Source organism: Acinonyx jubatus, chromosome B2 (genome assembly GCF_027475565.1).
Source record: "Acinonyx jubatus isolate Ajub_Pintada_27869175 chromosome B2, VMU_Ajub_asm_v1.0, whole genome shotgun sequence".
NCBI classification, from domain to species: domain Eukaryota; kingdom Metazoa; phylum Chordata; class Mammalia; order Carnivora; family Felidae; genus Acinonyx; species Acinonyx jubatus.
This window is the reverse complement of record NC_069385.1, coordinates 29,768,073-29,789,994: the sequence shown is the minus strand read 5'-3', so window position 1 is coordinate 29,789,994 and position 21,922 is coordinate 29,768,073. Positions and strand designations below refer to the sequence as shown.

The window sequence follows — 21,922 nt, the reverse complement described above, 5'->3', positions numbered from 1 at the left end:
CTGTTGCCCTCACTGATCTCGTTCCATCGTTGAATCTAGCTGTTGCTAAGTCATACTGCTTCCCAAAGTTTGAGCTGTCTGTAGGCTGACTGATCATTTTGTCATAATTCTCGCTCTTTCTTTTGGTGGTTTGAAACATGGTTAGCTGCATGGGACGTGTTTTTATTTCATTCAGCCCTAGAGTTTAACATTTCGGTCCCTTCCTTTTCTCCCCTCCCTTCCCTCTCCTTAAAAACTTTAGTAGATTTTCTTCCTATTTGTTCACTTATTACTTTGTGATTCACTGACCCAGGGGAGGAGGGAACCAAACTATATTTGGAGAGCATTTGTTTGAGTCGCAACCCGAAACTTTAAAGGTTCCAATCCATCCTTATGTGGAAAAGTTTTGGAAAAGCATAAGGAACAAATGCTTAAGGAAAGCAACTTCCGTTTTAATTTTAATTTCTCAATGTTGGCTTTTTGAGTTGTGCCATAATATGTTATCAACCCAGTATTTGCCATAAATATCCTTTCATAGAATTTTTTTTAAGGCATGGAAATTATAATTCTTATCAGAGACTTGTATTCCTTAATTATGAGAATAATTGAAGTTAATAGTTAATTTGGCACTTTCAAACATTTTTCCAGTTATGTCTGTTGAATTTATTTTAAGGAGAGCTCTAAATATGAACAAATGAAGCAACCACCAAAATAATTATCTTGCTTTTTGCTTGTATCTTCCAAATTGTGTTCTGAAGAATATTAGTTCTACAAGACTTTAATAGATGGTCCAGAAAAAATTGAAATATAGAAGTTTGGGAAACACTAAGTCAGAGTTAAAATTGGTCTCTTTACTACAGGACCTCTCAGAATTTTTAATGAATTGGTGTGCATTATGAATTTCAGGAGGAGATTATGATATATGTATGTATCCCAAATTTATTGTATCTTGGAACTTTTTGAGGAACACCTGCTATTTTCCCAGAATGATGGTGTTCTGAGAAACACAGCTTACTATCCAAGAATTTTCCACATAATGCAAATCTTCTATCATAATTCATGGATCATTAAAGAGAAAAAATAGCATGAAAGAAAAACAAGAATTACTTTCCAAAAAATCACCTTAATGCTTATAATCTTAATAAAGAGTGCATCTCATTCTCTTTAATGGCAAGTGGCACTTACTGAAAATTTTTTCTTAGGATTTTGCAAGTTTTTCAGCAATGACCCTAGATTTTATTTCTTGGAAATTTCATTCTGAACCTCGGGTGCTCAAATGAAATAAAACAATACCCTGTCCAATGCTATGTGCTTGTTAACATCTTTATTATTTTACATAGTGGGTCAGTAAAACATACTTGCTAGTTTTCATGGTGTGGTTTTTAAGTTGGGCTGAATAAAGAATCACTGTTTAATCTAAGTAATTTTTTTCCCTTTCTTCCCTTATTTAGTTCTTAAACACTTCTGGTAACCATGAAAACTTAGACTTGGAAATGCCTTCTTTAACTTCTACCCCTCTCAATGGTCACAAATTGACTGTTACGACACCATTTCATAGAGACCAGACTGTGAAAACTCAAAAGGAAAATACTATGTAAGTCCTTGGTTCAAGAATAAAATTATTTCCCCTTATTTACCTATATTTAATTAATGGAATACAGTCCCCAATGTCTGATCCATTTGCATGTACATAATTTTGCTGATCTACCTGTAATGTACATAATCATGTATATTCCCACATTGAATATATCTGTCTTGCACATGTTACAACTACCTAGAGGTGGCGAGTCAGAGGATAAACTAGATTACTTTTTGTAGCTCACTTCAAAATGTTCTATACATACAGAGGTAGTCCTTATAATTTTTCTGTTCAGTTTTTCTGTTTGCTCAGTAAGGCTTTTCTTTCTTCACCGAAGACAAGATTTTCAACCTCCTTTGCTCTCTGATTACAAAATTCAGAATAACAGTGGTATGGTTCTGTACTTAGTTCATATTTTTTTAATCTTATGTTTCCTTTTTGAAATTTATCTGTCGGTATGACTGCTTCTAAAATCCCCAGGGATATTATATGATCAGAAGCCAAGGAGTGATGCCTCCCACATATTCAATAAAGGGCTTAGCCAATTCAAAGAAATGACAGAGAACATCAATAAAAAAATTCAGTCTTACTATTTCCTGTTACAATAAGTACATTTTAAAAGGTGGTTTTCTATGTCTTCTGTGATGAGCCTGTTTTAATGAATAGATAAAATTTATTTGTAAATGACATCAAACCTTTACCATGTTTATGGCCATTAGAAAGACCTAGAGGCGCTCTGTGTATCTTCAGAACCACTAAAGAAAGATGAAGAATATTTTAATGCTCTTAGTCTTGGGAATATAATACTTTTAAATATTTGGAAATATGTGATGTATATGTTATCTTTTTGTTAACAGTACACATACGATTAATTCACATATCCAATTGCATATCAATTATAGGGCTTATTCAGTATAAAAATATTGTATTCAATAGGTAGAATGATGTAAAAGGGCTTATGTTCTTTCATATTGAACCAACCCTTGTTTTCCCTTTAAAGTTTTAGAACTCCAGCTATCAAAAGGTCAATCCTAGAAAGCTCTCCAAGAACTCCTACACCGTTCAAACATGCACTTGCAGCTCAAGAAATTAAATATGGTCCTCTGAAGATGCTAGTAAGTTTTAGCCAAGTTCTTGAGGTTAGCTGGTGTATTAATTACAGACAGAAATTTGCCTCTGATGCAAACATACCCGCTCTTCCTTGCAGCCTCAGACACCATCTCATCTAGTAGAAGACCTACAGGATGTGATCAAGCAGGAATCTGATGAATCTGGAATTGTTGCTGAGTTTCAAGAAAATGGGCCACCTTTACTGAAGAAGATCAAACAAGAGGTAAACATGAGATCCTTGGGATCAAGAAGGAACAAGATGTGAATCCTGCTCCCTCTGTTCCTTGTGGGCACGGAACGTTCCTTTATACGTCTGGCATCAGTACTGGGTAGCAGCACTGCTTTTCATACAAGGTTTGCCTGCAAGATGCGGTGAAGAGGTACTGCTAGACTGTGGGCACGTAACCTTTCATTTGGGAAGCCAAGCCACTTCTGTCTACTTCATGTGTGAGCAGAAAACATGTTAGAGAGGATAAAGGAGAGAGAGGGAAGCAGCTTTTTACTGTACTGTTTTATCACTGATACACAGATAGATAGATAAATAATACACCGACTTTTAATTTTCAGATGTCATGGAGAATTGAAATTTATATTAAAACCATAGTATCTAACTTCCAGCATAAAAGAAAAACGCTGTAACTTGCAGGGATCCAAGTCTTAGCTTGGTGGCAAGAAGCATTTCCAGCAGGTAGATACCGTGCCTCTTGAATTTATTTTCATATTAGGATTAATATTTAAGAGACTGGCCAGAAATTTACTCTTTTTTTTTAGCTTTATTGAGATATAATTGACAAAATTGTAAGACATTTAAAGTATACAACATGATGATTTGATATATGTGTACATTGTGGAAGGATCACTGAGTCAATGGACATATCCATCACCTCACATGTTTATCTTTAACTTCTGCTCTCTTAGCAAATTTCAATTCTACGGTACAATATTAGCCATGACAGTTCCCATGTTACACATTAGATCCTCAGATATTGCTCATCTTACAGAAATTTACCAACGAGTGCCAATGTTCCATGGGAAGTTCTAGTTCTAGAAACAACAGAGCACTTCCTGTTTGCTTTCAGGTGGAATCTCCAACGGATAAAGCAGGAAACTTCTTCTGCTCCAACCACTGGGAAGGGGAGAGTCTGAACACTCAGCTGTTCACACAGGCATCGCCTGTGGTGGATGTGCCAGTAAGTACACGCCCACGTTATGAGATGTTGGTGCCTCGCAGAATTCTCCATGTGGCATGTGAGGCTACTGTGGTTTTAGCACTATTTAATGCATCATATTTCTGAACATTCTCCATTACATGTTTATTTCCTTATGATTCCTCATGATCATTAATGTTGAATGTAGAAATTTTGTTTCTGTGTTGGAAATTCTTTTTCATCGCAGATTGTTTTCATTATTTATTTTCTTATGATTTGAGAGTCTTTGCCACTTAAAAAAATCCGTGGCATGAAAATATGTATTTCCGTGAAAACAGAATGTTAATCTTTGCATTTTCTTCTCCTTTGTTTATCTGTCTCCCAAATGTAGTATTTTCTCCTTGTTACAGAGTCTCCTGTTTGGTTTTGTGCAGCATCTAACATAATGCCCGTCAGCATCTATAGTAGATGCCCTTTATTGTTCCTATTATTGCATTACTTTGGTTGCCACCATTTTTTAAGATAAACTTTATTTTTTAGAGCAGTTTTGGGTTCATGGCAAAGTTGAGCAGAAGATAGAGATTTTCCACATACCCCTGTCCCCACATGTGCATAACCTTCTCCATTATCAACATTCTCCGCTAGAGTGGTACGTTTGTTACACTTGATGAACCAGCACTGCTGACCCTTTACCTCCCAAAGTTCATAGTTTATATTAGGGTTTGCTGTTGGTACTGTTCATTCTGTGGGTTCGGACAAATTTATGCCATGTATCCACCATTATAGTTTCGTACAGAGTAGCTTCACTGTCCTAAAATTTCTCTGTGGTCCACGTATTCATCCCTCCATCACTCCCCTACTCCCTCGCCAACCCCTGGAAGCCACTGATCTTTTTACTATCTCTATAGTCTTGCCTTTTCCAAGACTTCATATAGTTAAAATCAAACAGTGTGGAGCCTTTTCACATTGGCTTCTTTCATTTAGTAATACGCAGTTTCCTCCATGTCTTGTCGTGGCTTGAGAGCTCCTTTCTTTTTAGCACTTAGTTACCACTAAGTAATTTTTTTTTAAGTGTTAAACTTTTTAAAAATTTTTAAATAATGCACGGCTGTCCTTCATGGAGAATCAGAGCTAATAACAATTGCTGATATTTATTCAGAATATACTAAGTGGTAGGTACTCTTCTAAACGCTTTAGATGCATTACTTCATTTAAACCCCACAACAGCCCTGCAAGGTTGGTAACATTATCATTACCATTATACCAACTGGGAAACAGGCACGGGAAGGCTTAGTCACTTACTTAAGACTACATAGCTAATAAGTGATGGTTCAGAGTTAGAACTCAGAAAGTCTAGTTCTAAATTGCATAGTTTAAAAAAAATTATTTGGAAAAAAGAGAGCGGGTGCATGAGTGGGGGAGGGGAAGAGAGGGGGAGAGAGGATCCAATGTAGGCCGCGCACTGCCAGGGAGGAGCCGAATGCAGGGGTAAAATTCACAAACTGTGAGATTGTGACCCAACCTGAAACCAAGAATCAGATGCTTAACCAACTGAGCCACCCAGGCGCCCCTAAACTCCACACTTTTAACCATCATACTAATACTGCCATTAATTGATAACTCTAAAATATTTCCATACCAATGTATAAAATAAATAGCTCTCTAACTAGAGCTTAGTAGATCTTTCATTTTCAAAAGTATGGATTTACTGATTCCTTTAGTAGGTATTTTCTGAGTGCCCATCTCCCACCTAGAACTATATTAAGACCCAAAGCTTTTTGTTGTAGTGGTGTTTGCCACAATGGGATTAGGGTGAGTACTAGCTAAGGCCTTCTCGGAGCTCGGTGAGAAGAGAATTTCTGGGAGATCCCTGCCTTTGTTCCTGCTCATACGTATCACTTCATAATAATCTCCTGTCTATGGTGTCAGAATGTGTCGGCTCTCATATTCTCCACTCTCATTTAAATTTCAAATTGTTCTTTCCCTTTAGAATATTCTTACAAGTTCCGTTTTAATGACGCCAGTATCAGAAGACGAAGACAATGTTCTCAAAGCATTTACAGTACCTAAAAACAGGTCCCTGGCGAGTCCCTTGCAGGTAATTACTATTCCAACATTGGTGTCTTAAAAGCCATTCACTGAAACAGTGTCATCTTGAGGGTTTTTTTTTTTTTTTAAGACTTTAGATACAGATATAGATATAGCTTTTAAACAACTCTTGATGTCTAAAAATCTCCTAAAATTCCCTGTTGCCACTCATCTGAGACATACTAGAACATTTTATTAGAGCAGGTTTCCAAAGCATGATGAAGTGACACATTTCTTACTGTGACTGAGGGCAAGATCATGGGTTACACGTCTGTCAATATTTCTCTCTTCTCTCTTAAATAGTTTATACAAAGTTTATTGGTATAGTTTTCTTTTTATTTCCAACTTTTTATTTTTTACACTCAATTATTAAGCCATCAAAACTCAGGCACTGTTCGAATTTTGAATGAAGTTTGAAATTAGCTGGTTGGAAAAGAATTACAATGTATTTGACTATCAGAATAAGAAAGTCAGCTGCCAATGTTGTGTGGCTAATCTGCAGTTGACCATCTGCTGCTGGGTTTTAATATCAAAAGAGATTTCCCTTGTAACTCTGAAGTACGTGTATGTTGATGAAATACAGCAAATTCCAGATTAATCCTGAGCCAAATGTAAATAAGAATGCAAATTTACTCCCCTAAATTATTTAAAGCGGTTCCCAACATTAAATAGCCCGATAGCCAGCCACCTGCAGAGCTCACCTCCCCCACCACCCCTTTGAGCTACACCCAGAGAAACTTCATAAACCCTGGAGCATAAAGAGAACCTGGAGTCTGAAGGGAAAAGTGCTGTTTGTACTAAGAGTTAAAGGCACTGAACTAGGTTGGCTTGCTTTGAGAACTGCTCTCTTTTCTTTTCTTTTTTTTTCTTTTTCTTTTCTCTTTTAAGGGCTTCCCCATCATTGTGGTAGGCTTTCTCTCTGCAAATTGTGAGAATCTTAAAACTTCCCCATTTTAGGTATTTTTGATATCTGGCATTATAGTTTTTAACGAATGCAAATGTAGCTGGAAGGGCTATAGGCAGGCACATCTTGTTTCTTAATTCAATGAGGTTGCTTTCCTGTTGCTTCTCTCTGGTCCAGCTACTTTGGTGAGAGGTGATGGTTGACTGGAGTGTAGGACACAGAAGAGGGAAAGCCAGTGCCTGGGGTGGGGGATTCTGGAGTGTTCTTGAGTTAGTCAGGGTTGGGTAGGCCACCTGTGGAAAGACTCAGAGTATCACCAAGAATTGGGACAGGAGGAAGAGAACGAATTCCACCAAGGCCGAAGGGAGACACAGAAAGCAGATTAGAAGCATGTCAAGGCAAGGGTCAGCTCCTTCAAAATTTTACCTTGCATTGATCCTGGCTCCAAAAAGGCCATGCTTTCTTTGTTTTTCTTTCCTTCTTCCTTTCCTAAAAACTTGGCCCTTGGTTTCCAGAACACAGAATTTGATTATTGCTGTTAGTACAGTAAGCTAGAGTAAACCTTACATATATTTTATAACCTAGTTTGGGATTCAACCTATGTAAGTTGTCTAATTTTTTATCTTAAAGTTTTTAGTGCTATTGCATTTCATAAAAATGATCAGTATGGAACTTTATTCTCAGCATATTTATATATTACTTAATGGAAATAGTAGTCATCTTTGAAACTCAAAATTAAGTAGTAGCCCTGTTTTATTAATCTATATTTTCTACCATATAAAGGAGTCATATTTGGTACTCTACAGATTCTAATATCTGTATATTGGGATTAAGCCATTCATATACATCATGCTGTGAAGGCAATACTCGTCAATTCCATTAAATGGAGTAATTGAGATCCAAAAATTAATTTTAGAGTCAGTGCTTCTGTCTGTACTATAGGGCTTATTGATTTACACTGCTTAAATATATCTTACTATTCTGCTACAATAGATAACTAATTCATTTTAAGAAATCCTCATTAAATGAATTAATAGTACACACACACCACATATTTCCATTGTTTTGTGTCATGGAGATCTAGCTTCTTAGGTCATAGAAGTATGTGATTTCTAAAATGTTTTAAATTCTGTGATAAATATTGGAAAATTGATCAAGTGAATCTAAATATTTAAACAGATGCTGTTTATATTTCATATAATCCTGATTCAACAATATTTACATAGGTGTTTATGTGATTTGTTAATTTTGTTTAGAAGTTTTGCTTTATCATATATTTCCATTGGTAATTCGATTTGACCTAATCAGGCAGATTTCTCATTTCTCATGAAATTTCTCATACTCTCATGAACAGTATTATTGAACAGATGCATTTCTTACATGATCTGGCTATTCAACTTAAGAGTACTTAAGTAACCTATCACTTTTGTACTTCGTACTTAAATGTTGAATGGGATTTTAGCCATTCTAGATATTTTTATCATAGTGCTTTTAATTAAAACAACTAAATATAATTCATAAAATATTTTTAAATTTTGATACTTCTTTTTTTAAATGTTTGTTTATTTATTTATTTATTTATTTATTTAGAGAGTAGGGGAGGGGCAGAGAGAGAGAGAGAGAGAGAGAGAGAAAGAGAGAGAGAGAGAGAAAATCCCAAGCAGGCTCTGCGCTGTCAGCACAGAGCCCAACCTGGGGCTCAAACTCATGAACTATGAGATTATGACCTGAGCTGAAATCAGGAGTTGAACACTTAACTGACTGAGCCACCCAGGTGCCCCCAAATTTTGATACTTCTAAAATATAAAATACCTGCCACTTGTATAGGGCAGTTGGATTGTCTATCCACCCAATAGTCTAAATAACTTAGGTATAAGAACAGTTTATTGAAGACTAGTAATTCTGTGTTCTGTCATTTCAGTGTTAATCATCCCTGGCTTAATTATGACAATCACGCTTTAGACAGAACAATTACTATTTTTGAGGCCAATATACTGGAGCTGCACAATTCTAGCTTCTGATATACATAGAAATGCACATGCTTATACATAAATATGTGTAAATTACATTTAATATTTTAAAACTACAAATGCAAGAAGCTATGAATTGGCATTTTATTTTGACAAATTTCAAACATACATAGAAGTATAGAAAATATTCTGTGATTTAGATTTAACAATTATTTACATTTTGCCATATTTACTTCATCTATTTTTATGAGGCATGTTAAAATTCCAGACAGTATGACATTTATTCACATATGTACTTCCAGATGTATCTCCAAAAATAAAGTTGTTTTCATATATAACTGTCATCACACATTGTTATTTATAATAATTCTTTAATATTCTAATTCTCAGTCTGTATTTAAGTTTCCCCATTAATTCAAAAAAGAATCCTTTTATTATCTGGTCAGATTGAAACAATTTCACATATTGCATTTTTTAAAAATGTCTATTTATTCTGGGGGGAGAGAGGGCAGAGAGAGAGAGGAAGAGAGAATCCCAAGCAGACTGCATGCTGTCAGCTCAGTCTTACAAACCGTGAGATCATGACCTGAGCCAAAATCAAGACTTGGACACTTAATAACTGACCCCACCCAGGCGCCCCATTCACATTGCTTTTTGTCTCTTAAATCTCTTTTAATCTCAGACCAATGCTGTCCAATAGAACTTCTGCAGTGATTTAAATGCCCAGTATGCTCCTGTCCAATGTGATAGCCAGAATTTTCAGTTTTATTTAATTTATTCTGTTTTTACTTAATAGGCACATTTCCTTCCTCTTTTCCTGGAATTAACCATTTCCCCAAAGAGTTCTGATCCTTTCTGTGGGAAACGGTACATAGAGACCAAAATCAGGGTGCTAAATACATCCATGTGTTAGGTGGGTTTTCTTTGAGAAATAATGAATTTTAGTAACTCAGAACTCTGAGTTACAGTTAAATTATAAGGCTTACGTAGAGGCTATATTAGCATTATGCACAAATAATGTTCTATTTGTTTTTAAAATGATTTATGCTAATCTCTTTCCAAAAGGAATTTGTAGCAGCTGCACAATCTTATAATTGTTGGATGTCTTCTTCTTGTTTCAAAGGTGCTTTAATTTTAAATTGTAACAGTAAACAGGGATTCTTATAATAAAAATGTTCTGAGACATTTTTGATATTTGTGTCTTTCATGTAGCTCAAAATATGTTGAGATTTTCACATTGGGCCATTGTACCATTTTTCCTATGTTGTGTAGGGGTAGAGGATGGAGTCTAGAAAATTATCAGATTATCAAGTTTAGGGAAATAAAATCCAGCTTAGAAAACTTGCAGTTTGGGACAGGAAAGAGATTCATGGTGGAACACGATTCTCAAGTTACCCTCAGAGAGCCTGAGGCAGACGCACACATCCACACACACACACACAAAGCTCCCTCTTCTGCAAGGAGAAAAGTGCTGCCTATTTTCTTCAGCATGCTTTCCATTTGCTTTCCATTTTGAAATAAATACATCATGCTAATAAACATTTCTTGAGGTAGACATTTCCATTGGCAGATTCGAAACTGTACTTAAGTTATAAGCCTACTGAACTTCTGTATTTTTCTCTTAAATTATAATTTCCTTTTATTCCTATTTAAGACCCGAGTGTAAAAGATGTATTCATATGCTCTCTTTACTCACTCACTTTCCTCTTTTTTGTAACCACAGAATGACAGCCTTAAATTTTAATTTCCTGGCTTGGCTTGTCATGGCCTTACTTGTGTAAAACAGTGAGTTTAACTTAAGTGAATTTCTTAAGCTATTATTATTTAAACACATTTGCACAACATCAAAGAATCTTAAAATATTATTGCAAGCAAACGAAACTCACTTTTTCAATTCCATGTGGTTTTGATTGCTCCTATCTTTATGTGACTTGTTAATGAAAAAAATTTTTTAAATAGGGCAAACCTTTTGGTATGATCAGCATTGCTGAAGAGCACAATAAACTAACACGCAGGCAAGAGAAATCTGGGTTCTACTCTAGAGTCCACCATTTTCAGATTGCATGATCTTAATTCATTAACCTCTTCAGGACAACATGTTCTCATCTATAAATTGAGGACTGTAGTATAGTGTGTCCTCCTCTCATCATACAAGGCTGGTAGGAAGCGGAAATGGATATAATATTGGTTTCAAAATGGCAGCACAGTTGTCCATATATTGGTGGTATCTATTATTAGGCAAAAGCTGTGCGCAGTCTCTCAGAAAGGAGGCCTCATCTTTGGCCAAGTCTTCTTGCCCTGTGGTGTGCTATTTCCTCTAGCACGTTCTTTCTCATTCCTTGTTCCACTCTCACAGAAGTGTGTCAGTGGGTCACCCGAAGAGATAGCTGACTCAACTGATGCCTGAAATAAAGGTAGTCAGATCTCTGATGGAGATGAAACATCTGGTTGATTGGTTTTCTCTATTTTTCTGCTACTTGTGTTGGCGTGTCAACAGACATGGAAACCATCTGTCTACATGTGACATCTGTCTTTCTGGGCATTTCTTAATGTAGTGTGCTGTTGTTGACCTGCTTTCCTGGATGCCCCTGGACTCATTTGGTTCTCCCTTTGGGCCACTTTTTTCCACCTGCCCCAGCAAGAATTCACGTAGCCATTGGTAGTATTTCAGCGACCTGCTTTCAATATATGTTATAAATTAAGCAAGTTTGCTGTGTACAGCTTTTGGGTCGTAATAGGAAAGGCCGAATGAGGGAAGAAAATATATCAAGGTCAAATTCAGAGTGCCCTGCCCCAGACATTACAAGATGTAGATTTTTTGTTTGGTTCGCCTTGGAAAACGCTATGATACTGCCTCTTCCATGGGACAGCAAAGATAGAATTGCTTTAGAGAAATTTGGCACTCGTCTTAATCTTAATAGTCTGAACTAATGTATCACTAAGGAAAGAACTATTTTCTCCAAAAATTGTGACACCCTAGGTTATGCGACATAAACTGTGTGTAAAGTCTGTAAACATGTGAGATGAAGAGACCCTCGGAGACATCTAGGACAAACTCCGGACTGGGGAAAAGTCTGTCCACATTAGCAATAGTTAACTTAGGCTTGGGTGGGAGGTAGAGGCACTGGTGGATAGGGTAACCTCCAATCACCGTCTGGACCTTTAATTCTCTAGTTCTTAAGGCTCTTTTCTATGACAAGTTGAAAATCCCGAAATTGGGGGCATTCCACTGTTTTGTGCAGACATAGGGAAGCAGTCGTGCATGAGAAAAGTTGGGTAGCCATAGACCTTGCCTTACATTTCTTCTCAGGTTTATCTCTGACTTTTAAGATACAGCAGCTTTCAAGATTTTTGCATTATCTCTTATAATTGATACATCTTTAGAAGATGCTCTTTGGGGAATGAATTCTGACTTTTAGAATTTTAGTCCAGAGTAAGCATTTTCTTCAGGTGAGTTAAACAGAATAATCAGATAATTTTTATCCTTATTCTTTAGGACACCATTCGTATCTGTTTATTATTTAAAAACAGACCAAAAGAAAAATCCAATGCCATCTCACGAGTTGCTTTGGTTTTACAAAATCATTTTTTATGACTTATGCAGATTTTTTATTAGGTCTACAAATTGTAAAACGCATACCTTGCCAAGGTTTTTGACATGAGCAGCTATTGTGTGAAGCTGCAATATAATATAATAATAACAGCAGTTGTTCAGCATGATAAAAAAAAAAAAAAACTATATTCCAAATGAAAATGTGAAGATAATCTAATTCTGACAGAACACCACCTGTGGACATGGTCTTGACTCATTTTATTTCTTCTGTTTTCCACAAAGGATCCCAGTATTTGTTTAAAGTGCCCTAGCAGGATATCCCCTTTAAAGCTTTGACAGTCTGTTTGCAGTTCACTTCTGCCCGGGAGCAATTAAAGGCACATTACAGGATAAACAAGGTGACTGTCAGGTGAGAGGAGGAGAATGTTCCCTAGGATTATTAATGTTGAAATGAATTAGGGTAGAGTGACAGGTCTGCATTCACATAAGAATTCATGGACAGAAATCCGTAATTCTTATCAGTTCTTTAGTGTAAATGAAACTAAAATTTAGGAAGGAATAGAGAGGCACAAAGATAACAGATGACAGTATTAAAAAATATTCTTCTAGCACAAAGACATTTAATCCCCCTTTGTCAAAACTATTCTGTCTGCTTGAAAAGTTGGCCAATGGCCCCAGGGTTTCAAGGTAAGGAGAGAGAAGGAAATAGCAAAAGAGGAGGCCGCTGTCATTTCAGCTGTTGGACCTGAACACTTCTTTTCATACCTGAGTCCTTGACCTTCTGCTCTGCCTCAACTCTCACCCTATAGGTCTGTGTCTGTTCTGACTGGATTTTTCTTCATTGTTGCAAGGAGTACTCACAGAGTGCAGAAAAGGAGCTGGCACACAATGACTACTGGGTCCTGGCATTTGTCCACGCTGGGAGGTTCAGGTTTTCCAAGGGGCTTGCCCTCCTGAGACTCTGAGCTCCAAGGCTCATATGCCCCCGGGATGGTCCATTTTCTGGAATTCGATGTGTTTCTTGGAAAAATCCATTCTTGGCTGAGGAAAAGTTGACTGTTTGAAAAGTTTCCTCAAAAGGCTAATTAAAAATGTATGATTTAAAAAAAAATACTGATCTTGTGTTGAATATCTGGCCCTGGAGAAAGAGGCAGACATGAATAAAGTGGTGGGCCATGTGGGCCATCCAGTAAGAACACGGTCAAATTTCAAGTTGAGAATATATGAAACTGATAATACTCAGTATTCGGTTCTCCTGAACAGATTCTGGGAATCCTGCATTAACTTAAGTACTGTATGGCCAAGGATCAGAATTTGACTTTTACCAAGAGACGTGGTATTGTATTCACGCGAGATTGTTTTCACATGGTATTTTAAGATACTTGATTTACGCATTTCGAAAATTAAGTTTGCATTAATTGAAGCACCACTAAAGTAGAAGAATTCTTAACCAGAGGAAAATAGAAACGTTTGTCCTTTCTTCTCATTTTTTTCTCCAACCTCAACTTACATTCTCCTTTCCACTCCATTCATTCGCATGTGTTCTCTCAAAATATGTATTTTTGGGTTTTGTATGTATCTTTATGTAATTTGGATTTGCATATAAGATATTAGTATATGAAGATACTTCCTTCTGCTGTTTCTTTACTTGTTTTTTAATTAATTTATTTTTTTACTTGAGGTGGGGGGGTAGGGGCAGAGGGAGAGAGAGAATCCCAAGCAGGCTCCACGCTCAGTACGGGGCCCAACACAGAGCTTGATCTCACAACCCTGGGATCATGACCCGAGCTGAAATCAAGAGTTGGATGCTCAACCGACTGAGCCACCCAGGCGCCCCTTTACTCACCTGTTTTTTTAGATCCATGCACTTTGTTCTGTGTGCATCATCGGTTCTGAGCACTGCACAGTACTTCATGTAGACATCTGCCATATTTACCTGTTCACTCTTGAGTAGTGATATGTCACAGTGCTACAGGGACTCCAGATGCAAGCTCAGTAATTGAAACGGTAGCATCAGCTTTTTCCTTTTTTTAATTGGGTGTCATGTGTCAATTGGGTGTTTCAGTGCTGCACCGAAAATTTAGCAAAAACACGTAGGCAGCCAACTCAACTGAAATATGAACTCTGTATGGGCAGATATACACTAGAGAAATATGTACCTTTAGTCCACTTGCTTGAACCTAAAGAAACATCATTTATTCAGAACTATTTCAAAGACCCGGGTGATTTTGTCTAGGAAAAGATTAAATGTGACCCAGTGGCAGAAGTCTGCTCCAAAAAAAACACCTGTCATCTTTGTGATACACAGCTCCAGGAAAATATTATAATAATCCATCTTGCTATGTAGTATTTCAAGTTATGTGTTGAACCTCTGAGCCTTCAGAGCAAACATATGTAAACTTGGGCAACTTTGCCTTGGTGGTGAGACAGCATGGCAGACTGGGCAGAAGCCGGGAAAGCCAGTTTGCGTCCTCTGAAAGCTCACAATTTAGAAACGTGGCACTGTAAGCCTTATGTCACTGCAACTTTGTTCCAGCCACTAGGCTGGGAAACCCCATCACCAGACAAATACCACATTCATTCAGAATTACTGTTTGCTACAAAGTCTGATGACTTCGACTCCCCCTGCCCATCTAAATGCTTCTTCCTGCAATCCCAAGTCCACTGAGCCGCCCCCACTGTTTTCCACTGTGGAGGATGCTCATGGAAGCAGCATCTTACCCTCAGTAGGGACTTGCTTCATCACTTCTTAGCTGGGTGTCCTTGAGGATGTTGCCTAAATTCTCTCTTCCTTTAAAATTGGCCAGTGTGTAGAACAGGTGCACTGACTCCCACCTGTGCCCCAGGTATTTTGTGTAAGAATTAAATGAGATAAAACCTGTGAGACACTGGGCAGCATGGGTGGCACTTGCTAAATGTTGCACTTGACCCACTATATCTCTTTCTGTCTCGCGGTCCCTCCCACAAGCAATGTACAAATTGCAGCTTCCTGGTTCTTTTGTGCTCTCTCTCCACCCAGGTACACTCCTTCTTTCTCACTGGTCCATATAAATCCGCCTTTTCTCGGGGCGCCTGGGTGACTCAGTCGGTTAAGCATCCGACTCTTGATCTGAGCTCAGGTCGTGATCTCACGGTTCCTGGGATCGAGCCCCACGTCGGGCTCTGCGCTGACAGCACGGAGCCTGCTTGGGATTCTCTCTTTCCCTCTCTCTCTGTCCCTCCCCAGCTGGCGTTCTCTCTCTCGCTCGGTCAAAATAAATAAATAAACTTTAAAACATGAATAAATGAATCTGCCTTTTCTTGCCATTTCCCAGGCAATTCCTCGTGGTGCCACCCTCTCTTCACCTGGGCAGGGCACCACCAACGTCTTACTTTTACCCTTTACCTTTTACCCTTTACCTTTTACTTTTACAACATCTTACCCATTACTACTCCTCCTGTTCCACACCTGTTCACTCTGTCCCCTAAAGGACACTCTAGAGAGCAGAGAGGCCTTTCCTGTCTTCTTTTGTCCCATGGAAGAATCGCTCTTAGATGTCAATTCCAGGAATAGTTGCGCTTTGACTAAACCGCTGGTTTAGTTTTGAGCTTAGGGACCCCAAATCTTACATCTGCTTGAGTTTCTGTTTACCTCTGCGTTGACGGCTGGACAGCTCAGAGACCAGCTTGAGGCTTACACCCAGCTGGTGCGCTGTACTTCATGACAAGTGTTTTACGTACAAATCTCACCCAGATCATCATGTTATTTATTTTTTCCCCGTTTCCCTGTGACCCTGCCTTGCCCACTGTTTAAACCCTGTTATCTTATATTTATATTGTAATTATTCTAAATCCTTTTGGGAACTACGTAGAGCATAAATAGCACGTATTTCAGTGGGAAGCAGTATGGAGGGAAGGCAAGAGCCAGGGCTGTGCAGAAGACAAACCTGGGTGCAGAGCCTCTCCACTCCTCACCCTCAGTGAGGCTTTGGAGGGTTATCTCCACCCTGGGTTTCCATTTCCTGCCTGACTGAAGACAGAACGTACCTCCCCCTCAGGGGGGTGGTGCTGTGTAAATGAGATCATGACCGTGAAGTGCCAAACACTGGCTGCCTATTAGATACTAGTTCCATCTGTATCTTCCAGTGTGTCTATCCTGGTGAACAGATATTTCTAAATTAATTGATACTTAATTGGTATCTACAAAATAGATACCATGTTTAGTAGGTGTTAATTGATTCCAGCACCTCCAGGAGCTTCTTCACTCAGAGGACTGAAGCACTCACCAGTTTGCTTCATGAGACACATTAGGTACCTGGGGGAATTATGCTCCTTTCTGTCTCCAGCGTTGTAAAATCACCCAAGAGACAAAAGTGGGAAGTGTGCAGCCGTAGCTTATGGTATCGTTTGAAGTGGGGTTTTCTCTTAGCAATAAATGATTTCTGGCCCTTAATAGCACATCCGAATGCTGGGGGGGCAGAGAGTTAAGATTTTATCTGACAAAGGCTCCCTGGTAACTGCTCTTGCCATCCTGAGGTCAGAATTCTCTACGCTGGTTCTGCTGGGATCGGGAATCCTTTGTGGGCTCAAGTATGGGCTTCCTGTCTGACCTTGCCATTGCCCTCTTTTCCCCCCATTAGCCTTGTAGCGGTGCCTGGGAGACCGCATCCTGTGGAAAGACAGAAGATCAGATGACAGCTTCTGGTCAAGCTCGTAAATATGTAAATGCCTTCTCAACCCGGACTCTGGTCATGTGAGACGTTTCCAGACAAGCATTATGGTTTTCAGAACACTTCAAAAGTTGACTTGGGATGATATACCATTCCTTCACATGAAACTTTTCATGAATGGGAGAAGAACCTATTTTTGTTGTGGTACAACAGTTGAGAGCAGCACCAAGTGCATTTAGGTGGATGAAATCTTATGGGATTTCACCCAACTAAAAGGATTTTTTTAAATAAATAAATAAATAAATAAATAAATAAATAAATAACAGTCTTACCTAAATTATTAGGTAATGAATTGTAGTCAGTTGTTAATATCTTAATGCAGATTTTTTTAAACATAAAATGATTTATCTGTATTTTAGAGGATCCCACAGACCAGTATTTTTTTCCTGTGATGGGGTTTTTGAAATTTTTACACAAAAAAAAAGGTACTCCAATATTTCACTTTTCTCAATCACTAAACACAATGCATTACTATAAATGTTGACTTAATACCATGGGATTATTAATCAAGATTGTAAATGCTCATTTATGGTTAATAACATTGGAGGTACATTTATTGTACTAAACCATTTTATGAGTTTTTGTTGTTGTTGGTGTCAGCTTGCTTTAAAAATTATTACTGTGTGAAATAGTTTTATAAAAAATTATATTTTTATTCAGTAATTTAATTTTGTAAATGCCAAATGAAAAATGTGTTTTGCTGCTATGGTCTTAGCCTGTAGACGTGCTGCTAGTATCAGAGGGGCAGTAGAGCTTTGGACGGAAGGAAAAGAAACCTGGTGTTAGGTAATTGACTATGCACTAGTATTTCAGACTTGTTAATTTTTTATATATATATATGTACTTTTTTTTCCTTTTGTAATACCTTGGAAAACTGGTTTGGGAGATTTTGCATTTGTTGATGTCATTGGTTTTTTTTTTTTTTTTTTTTTTTTGGTTATTGTTGGTTTAGAAGAACTCGCATTGCACTTCTTTACTTCTTTTTTGGGAGATCTGTGTTGTTGATGTTCTGTGTTTTGTTTTGAGTTCAGCCTAACTGTTCTTTAATTCAGGGGTTATGTGTTTGATCAGCGTCCCCCATGGTTTCCAAGTGTAAGGTCTCAGAACTGCCGCACAGAACCTGTGTTCGCAGCTGGGGTCGAGAGCCTGGGGTCTATAGCCAGTTGCTGCCTTAAGAACATTTGGTGCAAGATGGCCGGCACTGAACTTTGATATGACAGTGTACTTACTGCCTTGTAGAGAAATAAAGCTGTGCCCTTATTTTACTTACTTCTGGCTTCTCTCTTGTGATTGTGGACGATAGTTATACTTTTAAGGAAATGGAGTGAACCCGAAGCACTTTCTTAGGTTAATAATTTGTACACCATCTGAACCTCAAGTGAAGAAGCCAAGAAAGAAGAACAAGCAAACCAAGTTCAGTAGTTTAGAAAATCATCACGTGCAGAGTGACAGCTGGGAGGAATCTTGCAGAATGTATTAGTCAGGGTTCCAGCAGCATGTGCTCTGGCATAATGAGGACTGATACCACAGATGTGGGTGGGGATAGGAGGACCACGGGGTTGGTGCATGCACCTGGCTGGGTAGAGGCCTGAAGGACACTGTCACCTGGAGAGGGGCAGTCACGGAAAGCAGGAGCCCTAGAGAAGAGTCATGACCTTTGAAGACCTCACAGGGAGAGTGCCGAGGGCAATGCTTGACTTTACTTCCACCCCTTCCATCTCTGTCAAGGGTCCTCATCCACAGAACCAACCAGAAGCTAGAAGGCAAGGGAGAACTTGGATGTAAGGTCAGTCAGCCTCTGAGGACAGAGCCCGAGAACATTGACCTGCTGGGGCAAGGGTAGGGCATTCCAGACGAGTCACCCATTCGTTTCACCTCCCTGTGTTACAGATGAACCTCTGCTGGCCTCCCTCTCTGCTCACCCTTCTTTTTCCTGTGCTACAATAGCCCTCTCACCTGGACGTCTTACAATTTCCTCTAGTCACTCTTGTCCAACTTAGACTTTGCATTCTCACCTGCACGATGCACTTGGTGTTCTAGAGCCAAGGATTTATTATCCCAATACCAGTCTTTAGGACTATTTAGGAAAAAAAAGAAAGAGTAAGAAGACTGTTTAGTATTCTCCAATTGTCTTTTTTTTAATGTTTACTTTTTGGGAAGGCGCCTGGGTGGCTAAGTCAGTGGAACGTCCGACTTCGGCTCAGGTCATGATCTTGTGGTCCATGAGTTCAAGTCCTGCATCAGGCTCTGTGCTGCTTCAGATTCTGTATTTCTCTCTTTCTCTGCCCCTCCCCCATGCGCGCGAAAACGAATAAACATTTTTTAATTTAAAAAATTTAAAAAAATAAATATTTTTGAGAGAAAGGGCATGCAAGCGGGGGAGGGGCAGAGAGCGAGGGACAGAGGAGCCAAAGTGGGCTCTGCACTGACAGCAGCAAGCCGGACGCGGGGCTCGAACTCAAGAACACGAAATCCTGACCTGACTTGAAATCAGGTGCTTAGGCTTAACTGACTGAGCCAGCCAGGCGCCCCCTTTGTCTTTCCGAGAGGTAATAACACATCATCCCTAACACAGTGTTTTTATATTCATGAACTCTCCGAGTATGTTCCAAGTGCTACTCTGCCCCTTACTGGCAGTTCAAAGTTGGACAGGTCACTGACCTTTCTGAGACTCTTTTATTCACCTGTGAGATGAGTTCATTCCTACAATGAAGCCTTGTTGAGTAACACGCTATACAAATATTTGTTGTTACATATGCTTTCTGTAATTAAGTAATGCATGCCATCTAGTGTGTCAAATGTTCATCTGACTGGTGATGTGCATTGCTGATTACAGAGTTAAATGCAGAGGTCATATTGTAACTATTAAATTAATGGCAAGAGTGAATTCAGCATTATGCAGAACTGAAACAAATATTTACCATTCTGAGGGGCACCTGGGTAGCTCAGTCAGTTCAACCTTGGCTCAGGTCCTGATCTCATGATTCGTGGGTTCGAGCCCTGTGTCGAGCTCTGTGCTGACAGCTCAGAGCCTGGAGCCTGTTTCAGGCTCCATCTCCCTCTGTCTCTCTGCCCCTCCCCTGCTTGTGCTCCGTCTCTCTGTCTCTAAAATAAATAAACATTAAAAGAAAAAAGAAAAAAATTTTACCTTTCCGACAAGTACATGACCTAGTAACTAGAAACTTAAAACTTGAACTAACGAAAAATAGTGCAGATTTAGGTTTTATGTACAAATACTCACACTCGTATAACACCCATTTCATCAGCATCTCTAAGACATTTATTTGTCCGGGCTTTTTGTTTTTAATCATCCTCCTTTCTAAAGCAGAGATTCAGGCAGTAAAATATATGGAAATAACATTTCTTACTTCTCAAAGGAAAGGTTGTTCTTTTGAATTCCTGTGTGTAAAGCTTGTGTCCACATGCGTACATCTGGAGAACAGGAGAGATGCTGAGAAAATTCTGATTTGTCTCCCAGCTGATAATGGGATTAATCGTTCAAGATGAGCCAGAAGTGCAGGGAAAATTTTCTTTGTTTCTTTAGAAATTATAAAATGCTAGAACTGGAAGGGACCTTAGACATCTTAAGGGGCTTCCCCTGTTTGTCACACTTAGAGGCCAACCAACTGATCTGAATTGAATTCAGACTCTGCCTTTTACCAGCTCTATGACTTTATGTAAGTTTTACTTTATCACCCCAAGCTTCATATTATTCATTGTATGTTTTACTTATATAGGACTTTCTTGTGTTAATAATTAGTGCACCAGCTGATACATCTCAATGTTGTTAGGTATTACGAAGATTATTGCATGACAGAGTAAATGCGTTCTTGCATCTTTGTAAAATGTTGCAGTGCCTAATGATTGGGTAAGTCACTGTAATGACTTATGATCAAACAGAGAAAAAAAATGTCGATTACCTAGCAATGGAGAAGGGAAAACCACTGAGGCCCATGTCTCTGATTGTGTTAAATCTAGTCTTCATATTAAAACAAACTTTAAATCTAAGTTATATCCTCTCAAAATATTCCTAACCATTCTGAGATGCCACTAAAAATATGTTTCCCCTTCCTGTACAAATGTTTGTGGGAAATATGGGGGCATATTTTTCCTCAAACTTGTTCGTTTCTAATCTGAAAAAGAAAACCAATAGATAAAATATGATGTGCAGGTCTCTTACACTGCACTTAAAATACACGTTTGTTGCTTGTTTTTTTTTTTTTCCTCTAACCTTTGCCATTATAATTTTTTTCCCCCTTATTGTCCATTTTTTAGAGAGCAGAGTTAAAAGGAAGTCAACTAAATGCAAAGCTCTTTTTAGGGGCACCTGGCTGGCTCAGTCAGTAGAGCATGCAACTCTTGATCTCAGGGTTGTGAGTTCAAGCCCCATGTTGGGTATATGGATTACTTAAAAATAAAGGCATTTTTTCAAATTTTTTTAATGTTTATTTATTTTTGAGAGACAGAGAGAGACTGAGCATGAGCTGGGGAGGGACAGAGAGAGAGAGAGAGGGAGAGACAGAATATGAAGCAGGCTCCAGGCTCCGAGCTGTCAGCACAGAGCCCAATACAGGGCTCTAACTCATGAGCCGTGAGATCATGACCCGAGCTGAAGTCAGACGCTTAACTGACTGAGCCACCCAGGCGCCCCCAAAATAAAATCTTTAAAAAAATAAAATGCAAATCCTTTTTTAAAAATAAAGTTGCCTTATATATAATTATATGTAGTAACTTTGGGAACTGCAGCAAGATGAAACTGAACTATACATTTTAAGGAAACTGTATTTTGGTAATAAATAGGCAAGAATTCTTTTTAATTGACACTTAATGTAAATATTCTTGCTGCTGATGTGGAAATTGGGGAGATTGATATTTGCCGTAT

General features: G+C 38.5%; 1 protein-coding gene across 2 annotated transcripts in view; it reads left to right on the top strand.

The window, feature by feature from the left end:
* Nucleotides 1-18,309, top strand: part of MYB (MYB proto-oncogene, transcription factor) — a 34,388-nt gene extending 16,079 nt beyond the window's left edge. For both annotated transcript variants that reach the window (XM_027056824.2, XM_027056823.2), the window contains 6 exons: nt 1,431-1,573; nt 2,559-2,673; nt 2,766-2,891; nt 3,748-3,858; nt 5,807-5,914; nt 16,951-18,309. In XM_027056824.2, coding sequence (XP_026912625.1) covers nt 1,431-1,573; nt 2,559-2,673; nt 2,766-2,891; nt 3,748-3,858; nt 5,807-5,914; nt 16,951-17,067 — 720 coding nt within the window. In that variant the 3' untranslated portion in view covers nt 17,068-18,309. The remainder of the gene's footprint in view (nt 1-1,430; nt 1,574-2,558; nt 2,674-2,765; nt 2,892-3,747; nt 3,859-5,806; nt 5,915-16,950) is intronic.
* Nucleotides 18,310-21,922: the final 3,613 nt, after the last annotated feature.